This window comes from Aethalodelphis obliquidens, unplaced genomic scaffold, assembly GCF_003676395.1.
Source record: "Aethalodelphis obliquidens isolate GAN/ISIS:26980383/991018 unplaced genomic scaffold, ASM367639v1 scaffold1, whole genome shotgun sequence".
NCBI lineage: Eukaryota > Metazoa > Chordata > Mammalia > Artiodactyla > Delphinidae > Aethalodelphis > Aethalodelphis obliquidens.
The window spans coordinates 12,851,092-12,863,234 of NW_020837945.1; the positions used below are offsets into that span (position 1 = coordinate 12,851,092).

Genomic DNA, 12,143 nt, shown 5'->3' on the forward strand with positions numbered 1-12,143 from the left:
GGACGGGCCTCCCCATCTATAACCAAAAGGGCGGGTCCTTCCTAAGCTCTTCGGTTATATAAATGAACCCCACATCTCGCCTGCTTCACTGTCTGAAAGGCAAAGGCATTCATTCAACAAGGACAGATGCGGCCACGCCTCCTGGGCCCACCCCCTCAGCCCCGCACCCCCGAGGCTGCAGGAGGAAGTGCTGCCCAGCCGGGCCACCTGCCCCTCACGCGGTGCAGAACTGACCACAGGGTGTCAGTGATGGCACAGCGGAGGGGCCAGGGGACTGGGGGCGAGCTACAGCTGTCCTCTTTGAGGAGCCTTCAAGTCCACTCAGCTTGGGCTTTCTGGAGCCTGGTGTCCCCTTGATGATGAGACAACCTCACCTGGATGTTTGGAACATCAGAACCAGGTGCGGATCGTGGACACCTGGGATGGCCCAGGGGCCCAGGTGTTGTCTGCTGGATGATTTTGGCTCCTTGCGGCCCATCCCATAAGGGAAAGCCACAGAGGCCTGATTTCGCCATAGGAAACAACCAACTGAGTTGAGAAAAAAGAGGGCTTGGTTCATAAATTAGGCCACTGAGCCGGGAAGCCCTGGACTGTTGTAAACCCCACTTCTTTTTTTTTTTTTTAATAGAGGATGATGTTGAATAAGTATGTCCTCATTAATTAATTAATCTATTTATTTATTTATTTTTGGCTGTGTTGGGTCTTCGTTTCTGTGCGAGGGCTTTCTCTAGTTGCGGCGAGCGGGGACCACTCTTCATCGCAGCGCACGGGCCTCTCACTATCACGGCCTCTCTTGTTGCGGAGCACAGGCTCCAGACACGCAGACTCAGTAATTGTGGCTCACGGGCCTAGTTGCTCCGCGGTATGTGGGATCTTCCTAGACCAGGGCTCGAACCTGTGTCCCCTGCATTGGCAGTCAGATTCTCAACCACTGCGCCAAACCCCACTTCTTTACAGGTAGAAACACGAACGCATAGCCAAGCGTGTAGTTTTAGCAAGACAATAAAAAAAATGGTCAACTACGCATAGACAGCACTGATCTGATCTGAGGGATTCTGACAAATCCACTTACAACAGGATTCTGCATGGTGGAATTCAGGACAGGATGGAGGTGTGCAAGGTCCAGAGCCCTGGGCAGAGATCTGCCAACCTTCAGGGTCATAGGTGATGGTTACTTTCATGTGTCAAGTTGGCTAGGCCAGGGTACCCCGTGTCTAGTCAAACACCAGTCTAGATGCTATGGTGAAGGTATATGGTAGACGTGACTGACATTTAAATTGGTAGGCTTTGAGTAAAGCAGATTAGCCTCTACAGTCTGGGTGGGCCTCCTGTAATCAGTTAAAGGCCTTAAGAGGAAAAGACTGAGGTGTCCTGAGGAAGAAGGGATTCTGCCTCCAGGAGACATGGGGATGAAGCTGAAACATCAGCCCTTCCCTGGGTGTCCAAGCATCACACACATACACACACACACACACACACACACACACACACACACACACTATTGGTTCTGTTTCTCTGGAGAACTCTGAGTAATCCAACATAAACCCCCAAGTTCTTACCTGCACAGCGTGAAATTCGAGGTCTCTTGTCCAGGTGCCCAGGGAGGCCTGTAAAAAGCAGCATTTTTCAACAATTCAAGAAGCTTCACTTGCTGTTTATTTCCTGAACTCTACCCCCTCCCACTTGCAGCTCCGGTTGAGGATTCTCCATTTCAAAGTTTATAGACAAGAAGCCAAACTGTCGTGGAAGCAGGCAGCAGATGTCCTAACGCCTGCCCTGGATAGATTTTCTAGGCAACATTTTTATTAAAGTCTAGGACACATAACACAAGGGTGCTCTGATGACGAGTAAGGGGTTCAATATGTTGCCTCAAACAGCAAAAACACATCGCAATGGCACCCTGATCAAGACACAGAACCCAGCCGGCACCTGGAAGTCTCTCGTTCCCAGCATCCTCTCCCCGTCCCCAAAGGTAACCACTGTTCTGATTTGTAACAATTCAGCTTGACCTGATTCCATACTTGATTTTAAAAATTTGTACACGGGCTTCCCTGGTGGCGCAGTGGTTGAGAGTCCGCCTGCCGATGCAGGGGACATGGGTTCGTGCCCCGGTCCGGGAAGATCCCACATGCCGCGGAGCGGCTGGGCCCGTGAGCCATGGCCGCTGAGCCTGCGCGTCCGGAGCCTGTGCTCCGCAACGGGAGAGGCCCCAACAGTGAGAGGCCCGCGTACCGCAAAAAAAAAAGAAAAAAAAAATTTGTACGGATTTTAAAATGACACAAAGAAAAATCATTGTAATATTTTACCTTTAAACGTACAGTCCCGGTTATGGGTTTAATTTTATTCCCCCCACATTCATATGCTGGAGTCCTAACCCCCAGACCTCAGAATGTGGGCTTACTTGAAGACAGGGTCAGGACAGGCCCATCACATCCTCTTTGAAGCTTGGGGGAGGGGGAAGTATGAAAGTTTGCTCTCCTTTGCCTTTGAGAAGAAGGAGTGTTGGTGTTACCTTGACAGAGGTAAGCAAGTTAAGATGAGGTCATCAGGGTGCGTTCTAGTGCAATGTCACTGGTATTCTAATAGAAAGGGGGAAATTGGTCACACACACACACACACACGCGCACACACACACACACACACACAGAACGCCATGTGAAGATGAAAGCGGAGATCGGGGTGATGTTTTTACAAGCCAAAGAATGCCAGAGATTGCCAGGAGCCACCAGAAGCTAGGAGGCATGAAGGATTCTCCCTCACAACCCTCAGAGGGAACCAATCCTGCAGACACCTCGACCTTGGATTTCTGGCCTCCAGAACTGGGAGACAATACACTTCTGTTGTTTAAGCCGCTCAGTTTGTGGGACTTGGTTATGGCGGCCCTAGCAAACGAATACAGTCCCTCCACACCCCTGCACAACTTTTCTTCCAAAACTGCAGTGTTACTTTGACACTACAGAGAAGCCCTCCGGTTCTAACTTACATTTTGCTACAAATTAGCATTATTCTTCAAGACCAAACAAACTTGGCTCCTGGCTCTCCACAGCTTTAATAAGCCAGTTTAGAGATGATGACTGCTCTGCCACGACCCCCATGGTCCCCCAGGGCCTCTGTCTTAGGAAAAGGAATCTCTGGGGCACATGCCTACGGTGAGACAAGTGTCCCGCTTTTCCAGACATAATCTCTGCCTGTTACAGGAAGAAGAGGGGAAGAAAGTGGTAAAGTCGTAAAATGACGGCACTGTAGTCCCAAGAGGGAAGGTCTTGCCACTTAATTCAGCTCCTCCGTCTCCTTGGAGAAAAAGAACCAGGATCGAGAAGAAGAGACCATCACGTGCCCTCAGTGCCCGGACATGGCCCCGGAGCCGCTCCCCAGCCGGCTTGTGTACAACCTTGAACTTCATTCCACGGTTCCTGCTCACAACACCTCCCGCCCCTGCCACTTGGCCGCTTCTCCTCCTGGACCAGCTGATGGTAACTGGGAAGAACCCCACAGAGGCTCTGAGTGGGCTTTACCTGGAAAATCTGGCTTCTTTCAGACTTTCTCACCACTTTTTCTAACTGGCCCCATTCCACTTTCTAGGTTCCAACAGAGAGAGGAGTTGCATCATCTAGTCAGAGCCTGTAATTTAATTAGCACAAGGATCGCTGCAGTTTGGAGAAAACAAGTGGATCACAGAAAATTGAAATGCTGTCTTCCCATTAGCGTTCCTATTGAAACCCTAACCATTAAATATTTCGACAAATGTTTTAAAATGCTTACTATGTGTTTTCCGGGCCAAATGAAATAATCAGCTGAGAATAATAATCTGGATGAAAAAAAGAAGCCCCTTTCCCATCGCGGTTCTGACACTTAACACACAAGCAGGGCAGGGTACTAGGGCAACCAAGGACATGCGCGTCAGCCACGTGGCTTAGAGGCTGCCTAGGCACACACACAGGGGCATGCGGTATGTCTAAGTTTGTGTTATTACCTGAGGCCCTAAACAGCCAAACCAAGAGGCAGGGGAGCCTAACAGTGAATTGAGTATCCCCTGGACCGCAGCCGAGGTGCCCACCCTCCCTGCAAGTGACTGTAAGAGGTCCCTCCCTGCCACAGGGCATGGCCATCAGGTGATGATAATTCGACTTGCACGCTATGGTGCAGGGGGTCCCCTACTTTAATCAAGCTAGGTGTCCCACCTGGAAGGTTCGACCTTCCCCAGATGCTGGCCCAATTCTATTTTCTGAGACTAGAGCCAAGGTCCACTTGATTATTTCATCTGTTCATCTAGCAAATATTTATTGAGCCTCTACTGGGTGCCAGGCATTGTGTAGGCTCTAGGGACACCGTGAGGAGCAAAAGTGACACCGTCCCTGCTCTTAAGGAACTCACAGTCCGGAGTGGGGAAGACATGATAATCAAATAATCCCTGAACAAACAGAACCCTGCCAATGCGACAAGCCCCAGGAAGCAGAACGTGTGTGACCGTGTGTACTGGAGGGATGCAACCCAATGGCAGAGGTCAGAGGACGGCAGGGGTCCACGAGGACGTGAGCTGAAGTGGGAGCTGAAGATACACATTAACTCAGCAGAGAGGGGTGGGGAGAACATTCTGGAAGAGAGAACAGGGTGTGGCCAGCCCTGGCAGCCAAGAGAGCACAGAGTCTCAAGGCCCACGGGACTGAGCATGAAGCAAGAAGCAGGGCTGTGTGCGGGGCCTGGGAGACAAGGCTGGAGCTGCTGGCAAAGCCAGTTCAATCCGTGGCGTGGTGGCCACGTCACAGAGTTTGCCTTCCAGGTTAAGGAAGCCTTTGAAGGTTTCAAGCGGGGAAGTGACACGGTCTGATTTGAGTGTGAATCGCTCGCTCTGGCCGGTGTGTGGACGGAGCGCCAGGTAGTCACAGGGAAGGAGCGGGACCAGTTAGGAAGGAGGCTGCAGCTGAGGTCCACGCAAGAGGTGATGGTGGCGAGGATGGGTCGGATGGAGAGTGGAGGGGTTGGAGAGTTTCAGGAGTCAAACCAGCAGAACTCGGGGACAGACTGGCTCTCGGGGTGAGGGAAAGGAATACAAAGGTCTTCCAGGTTTCTGCCCTGTACTGAGGGTGGGGATGCCATTTGCAGACAGAAAATAGGGGCCAGGGGGAGGGGGAGATGGGCGAGGAGAGGTGGGGTTGGTTCCAGGCATGCTGGATTTGAGACACCTTCATTCACGCCACAGAAGGTTCAGTAAGCAACTGGCCGGAGGGGTGTGGAGCTCAGGGGAGTCTGGCCCTACACCATCTCTGCTCTCCCTCTCCCAGCCCTAGAAGCCATGCTCCCCGCCCAGCCCCAGTCCGCACCCCCCTGCTGCCCCTCCAAAAGCTTATCTCCGTCCTCAGCATGCTGGTGCCTCACAGCCAGTCGCAGAGGAAGGAGGCCTGCAGCCTGGGGTCAAGGCCAGGGCCCACCCTGGCTGCTCTGAATGCATGCCCTCCCCCCCCCATCACTGGAGTTCCTTCCTCTGCCTCCCAGCCCGCCTGCTCCCTAGCCCCTCTTCACCGCCAGTGGCAGCGACGGAGAGATCTCTGTTCACGGTCCTCACTCCCCCCAATCCACGCAATCTCCTTTCTGCCTTCTCCACCTCCTCCAGGACGAGAAACCGCTCAGCTGTCACCACTGGCTGCTTTATACTTGACCTTTCCCATGTCCTCCCTGGCATCCCTCCCTCCTGGGTCTCCGGCTGCCCCGTTATCTTCGCTGGCTTCTCTGTCATCAGCGTCTCCTTTTCTCTGCCTCCTTAAATGGTACCATCCCCGAGGCTATGTAGATTGACCAGCCCCGCCCTCCTCCTGCAGCTACCCCAGCCGACCCCCGCCTCGATGCTCAGGGGTGGCCGCATTTACACGTGGTGCCGGCAGTTCAGCAGCCCCGTCACCCGGCGTCACTGGGCTGGCCTGGGCCGTGTCCCACTTGCTTTCTGCTGCCGCCGTGGAGCGCAGCCCGGCTCGTTCCATATTCCACGGAAATGCACTGAGAAGACAGGCGGGCCCCACTGCACAAAACAGCGAATGAGGAGTCCTGGTGGCGGGACCCTTACCCTGTGCTCCAGGCCTTGGATCTCGAGTTCCCAGGCACAGTCTCTTAACAAGCATGTATTTGGGGTCCAAATTTGGGGCGATATGATACCAGTTTTTATTCTGAAATCAAAGCATCTTGGTATTTTCTCTCAGGTACGTTCCAGGTAGCATCAAGTCAGCAGGGACAGCTGACTGGAAAGGATTGTTCCAGATACTTTTTCCTGTTCCTCACTGTACTTTGTTCTCCTGATGCCAAGTGTTACATACACTTATATTTTTCAGCACCTTGTTTTTAACCTCTTGGAGATCTGACAGCGGATTCCACTGGGAACCATCCAGGGAGCTTTAAAAATTACTGACCCCCGATCTCGTTGGAGATCGAGAATGGATCGATGGAATCAGTCTGAGGTACGGCCTGGGCATCCAGATGTTAAAATGCTCCTCAGGGATTCCACTATGTGGCCACAGCTGAGAACCACAGTCTAGAGACTGAACGACGGTGGCCCCGCTGTAAACCATGTCTCAAAGGCTCAGTTAAGTCAGTATTTGTCTTTGGCTACTTCTGTGTCTACAATAATGGGTTTCCTTTCCCCTCTTCCCCCCAGAATGGAAATCCACTCTTCCTAAGGGATCCTGGGGTTTGCTCTGGGGGCCACTCACCTCATAGGGCTCCTTGGTGGGCCTGCACTTTTCTATCTGGTAGAGCTGGGTCTTGTAACAGACGCTGTCCTGGATGTCGGATTTCTACCAGAGGAGAAGAGAAAAAAAGGCTGGCTTAACTCACAGGAAATAGAAATGTCCATTAAGCATTCATTAATTTTTAAACCAGCGCTTGGCTGAGAAAAGGCAGAAAGGGGTTGGCAAGGCACTTAATTGCAGTGCAAAGCCTCAACCAAGGACGAAGTGTGGGGAGAGCTCGGCACCCGGCATCAGGTGACCTACTTCTGTTCCTGGCTCTGCCAGGAAAGGGCCAGGTGACCCTGGGCACATCACTGCTCCTTGCCGGGCCTCAGTCCTTTCATCGGTGCGATGAAGACCACTCTAAGACATGAAAAATGGATAAATAACAAGGACCTACTGTGCAGCACAGGGAGCTAGATTTAATATCTTGTAATAACCTATAATGGAAAATAATCTGAAAAAGAATATATATATATATATATATATATATATATGTATAACTGAATCACTTTGCTGTATACCTGAAACTAACAACACTGTACATCAACTATACTTCAATTAAAAAAAAAAAAAAGCCCTAGTTCCTGCCCCCCGCCCCAATAAATGTCACAGCAATTCATAATATAGCTTAAAGAAGAAGACAGAGAACCACACCTAAGATGATCTAGGGGCACTGTTTAGGTGCAATCCTCTCTGGCGACAGGTGAAATTAAATGACTGATTAATTTTTCAGCCAACAAATATTCACAAGATGCCTTTACAGGCTCTCCAAATTAAAATCCACGCTTCTAGGTTTTAGAAAGAGGAAACAAGAATCAAGGGATAAGGGGAGAAATGACAAATAATTAAGTTACAATATTTTACTTTTTTTTTTTTTGCAGGTTATTAGTCATCAATTTTGTACACATCAGTGTATACATGTCAATCCCAATCGCCCAATACAATATTTTACTTTTTAGTTCACTAGTTCTGCTTTCAAAATTATACACGGTTGTTAGTAATTGGTTAATGATATTCATAACCGGCACAGTGCACAGGTGCAATTAAATTAGCCTTGTGTGGAAATTACTGAGTGGACCAGCTATGGCTGTCTGTGGGGAATAATTCATTCTTAAAAGCAGCCACCCACCTAGACAGTGGTTCTCACACCAGCTATGTCCTATGATTTAAGGTTTAAGTGTGAAACAGACAATAAAATAAGAAAGAACCTTCTCCAGTTAGAACTAAGTTAGTTGAGTTTCCAGGAACTTCTCAGGAAACAAAACCACAGAGCTTTGCAACACGGCACCATTTGTAACCCTGATGCTGGGCAAACACAGCAGATGGCAAGACAGCCAGAGAAGGCAAGACATACCCTAAGAGCTTCACACAAATGTCTCTTACTTGGAATGAGCCGTGTGATTAAGAGTGTGAGTAACCAAAGTTTGCGTCTGTAGATGTGGAGGTAGACATAAGAAAGAAACTCGGGCTTCCCTGGTGGTGCAGTGGTTAGGAATCCGCCTGCCAATGCAGGGGACGCGGGTTTGAGCCCTGGTCTGGGAAGATCCCACGTGCCGCGGAGCAACTAAGCCCGTGCACCACAACGACTGAGCCTGCGCTCTAGAGCCCGTGAGCCACAACTACTGAGCCTGCGTGCCGCAAATTCTGAAGCCCGCATGCCTAGAGCCCGTGTTCCGCGATAAGAGAAGCCCTCACACCGCAACGAAGAGTAGCCCCCGCTCGCTGGAACTAGAGAAAGCCCGTGTGTAGCAACAAAGACCCAACACAGAAAAAATAAAAAATATAATTTAAATAAGGAAAGAAACTATTTTAAAGACAAAAGCCCCTCTATCTTATTGATCAGTATCCAGAAAACTGGTTCTTCCAAAAGAAGAATGTTTGAATCTGCTAGCTCACTCAGGAAAGTAGCAATGTCATCCTTTAAATATGTGAAATCATAAACTTTAGAGTCAGTTTCATGGAAACATTTTTTAAAACGAATTTTTGAACAACATTCATCATTTCAAAAAGAAAATCAGCGTGTGACCCTCCTCTGTTCCTTTTACTTGAGAACTGCTTGTCCCTAGCATGGTGGTTCCTAAATGGTGTGACCTTGAGCCCATATGAGTGAAAAAAGTTGTTAGCAGGCATCTACAGTATGTGCACATTTATTTATAAATTATAAGCATGTACTGTACTAACATATCATGTACATTATAAAATAGGCAATAAAATAGGAATTTAAAAGGATAAGATAAGAAAGAAATATAGGACATATGGTCTTCTTATAAAAGAGAAATGAGAAATGGCTTCAAGTCTAACATGTCTTTTAAGCTCATCATCATAGGTGAACAGAGGACCTCTGTCCTCTGGTGTGAGAGAATTTCTTAATCCCTCCTATCCCATAATAAAATGATATAAATAACATACTATGTATCAAAGGTCCAGGCTTTCTGAACTCCACTTCTCTCCTGCAGTAGCTTTCCCGTGACCATGACACTGGCTCTGAAATCCAGCTGCATATCTGTTCCCTTCCGAAGTTTTGTCCCATCACTGCTTCTGGAGCACGTGTTTTCCCCCCATAAAACATTGCTCTTATTTTTAAATGCCTTTTACTATAATGTTTCTTCTCACGTACATCATTCCTCTGGTGGCTCACCAAAAAAAAAAGGTGTCTGTGGATCATTTCCTGTTGAAGCCAAATCTAGGAAATACCCTAAGCTGAATCCGCTTCGAAACATCTATGCTTTTGTTCCATTGTTTAACAACTCTCCCGTCAAGCTTCTTCATCTATTCGGCAATGTTTTCTAGATGTCTCCAAATCCATTTGCTAATGAGAGACACATTCTGATCACGCTGTCTTCTGGGCATCATTTTGGTCATTTTCTCCCTCATCAGGGAGAACAGCATTTCCCCAACTATTGGTGAATTTTCACCTTTAGCTTTAATGTAAAAACCTCATAAAAGGTTTGTAAGCCTATTGTTTAGCGGAATGTTGTGTGATATCGGGCTATCACATGACTTTAAATAGTACCGGAAACTCTAGAAGTTCCTCTTTACGCTCTGGATTCTAAACGTCTTCCTAACAGTGATGACCCCATACAACCTGATCTCAAGGCGCCATACAGGCAAGGTGAAGGTCATCCTTCAGGAATGGGTATGAAATCAAATTTCAGATGGGCTTCCTGACAATTCCAGGTTTCTCTGGCTGACTTCCTGTTAGATCTGGTCAGTCCTCACCATTCTGAGTAGGAGAAACAGAAGAAGTGATATGCAGAATCCATACTGCCTGGGATCCAGTTTTCTTTGCAGAATTCTTTTTTAACCATTGTCCATTTGGAAAGAGTTGATTTAGTCAAAACTACATACTGAAGCATGTAAATTCCCTCATCCAGGCATGTATGAACTTCATGAGGCGGAAGGATGAAGGTGACCAAAGCATGAGGGTACCATGGTCCAAAACAGGCTCCCAGCTCTACCTCCTTCATCTTCAACACACGCGACACCTGGACTATCTGATGCCCAGACTGAGTGAAGGAGCCAAGGTTTCACTTTTGTTTTCTAGAGAAGTAAATGTAAATAGTGGCTTTCTCATCTACCATGCTTTAGAGGTGAATGCTTGAGGGGCTCTGCTCCCCAACTTTTATGATTACACAAGCCCCAGTGCATCTAAGTGGGGACCCCAAGGAGAAAAGAGAAACAGAGCCAAAAAGGCAACAAGAAGCTGAAAGGAACAGAGGCTTGAATCTCTCACGAGTCTGCCCAGAGCTTAACTCTGTGGGAGAATATTTTTAAAACACCTCAGATAAAAAGCGCTCCCTGAGAAGCAGGTTTTGCTACTATTGTATCCCACCTTCAGGAAACTCAGCCTCACATTAGTTTCAATTAACAGCTCAGATCAAGTGTCAGTAACTGGGAAACACTTCAAGTGTCAGAGCTCGTTTTTCCACAGAGAGCAGAGAAAACCACGGCAGGGCTCCACTCACCCCTGACAAATAGCGCTCGAGCTTCTTGTTTAAGAGGAAGTAGATGGCAAGGATGTGGCAGGCGCGGTTGGAGAGCACGGTGTTGATCACGTCGCTGTTCTTGTAGCCCAGCTTCTCTGTCATGTGCAGCACCACACTCGGGCTCAGGTCTTCCAGGGAAATCCTGGGGGGCGGAGGGACAGAGAACCAGTCACCTCTCCACTGTCGCTGAGAGGCTCCAGGGCCTCCTTAGCGATGCTCACAAACATGACAGCACAGAAATCGCCCCCCCACACACACAACACACACACACACGCCCCCTCATGAACAATCAGTCCATTCATTCACTCATTCATTCACTTGACTTTTTTTTTTTTTGCAGTACACGGGCCTCTCACTGTTGTGGCCTCTCCCGTTGTGGAGCACAGGCTCCGGATGCACAGGCTCAGCGGCCATGGCTCACGGGCCCAGCCGCTCCGCGGCATGTGGGACCTTCCGGGACCGGGGCACGAACCTGTGTCCCCTGCATCGACTCTCAACCACTGCGCCACCAGGGAAGCCCTCACTTGACTCTTTATTATGCAAAGTTACATATTCAGAAAAGTAAAGGGAATCGTCTAATAGCTTATGTGTGTACCCAATTCCTGGTTGAACCAGTTGTTAACACTTTGGCTTTCTTTCTTCCTTCCTTCCTCCATCTCTCCCTCCCTTCCTTTCTTTCCTAAAGTATTTTAAATCACAAACATCATGACATCTTCTTTCCTAAACACCTCGACATGCATCTTTAAAAACCAAGGACATCTCCTGTAGAACCACAATACCATCAACACACCCAACAAACTTTTAGTAATCTCTTAATATTCTCCGATATCTAGAATATATTCAAATTTCCCCAGTTGTCCCAAATTTCTTTACAATTTGACATGTTTTCCTTAAAATGTATTTATTGGAGATGGGGTGGGGCCCACACTTAGGTTGGGTGGAAGCTGAGTTGGGAAAGGAGGGTGTTCAGGAGACAGCCCAGAGCGTGTTTGAAGGAACAATGTGAGTTCACAGGTTCACAAATAGGGGATTTGGGGCTCAGCTGTAAAGTAAAGTGCTCTCAGAGGACAGGTTAAAGCTTCTACACAGGAGTATTATGAAGATAAACTCCTTGGGATAAAATGCCAAAGAAATGAATGCCAGGCATTCATTTAACCACTCATTCATTCATTCGTTTATTCAACAAGTCCCTGCCTCAGGGAGTTTACATTCCAGTGGGGAAGAGAGAAAATAAATTCATTTATTCTTCATGACAGTCTTCTGAGTAGGTACCATTATTATCCCCATTTTACAGATGGAGAAACTGAGGGCCACAACAGGGAAGTAACTTGCCCAGGGACACATAGGCAAGAAGTGGCAGCTATGGAGAACACAAAAACAGGCTGAGGGGCATACAGAGTATGTGTGTTGGTAGTGGAGGTTTGTCATCAGAGAGAAC

At 48.3% G+C, this 12,143-nt stretch overlaps 1 protein-coding gene across 1 annotated transcript in view; it reads right to left on the minus strand.

Moving 5' to 3' along the window:
- Positions 1-12,143, minus strand: part of HUNK (hormonally up-regulated Neu-associated kinase) — a 112,847-nt gene that overhangs the window by 10,496 nt on the left and 90,208 nt on the right. Inside the window, exons 7-9 of the mRNA XM_027101328.1 lie at positions 10,685-10,847; positions 6,699-6,782; positions 1,560-1,607 (exon numbers count right to left, since the gene is read on the minus strand). Of these exons, the coding sequence (XP_026957129.1) occupies positions 1,560-1,607; positions 6,699-6,782; positions 10,685-10,847 (295 nt within the window). The remainder of the gene's footprint in view (positions 1-1,559; positions 1,608-6,698; positions 6,783-10,684; positions 10,848-12,143) is intronic.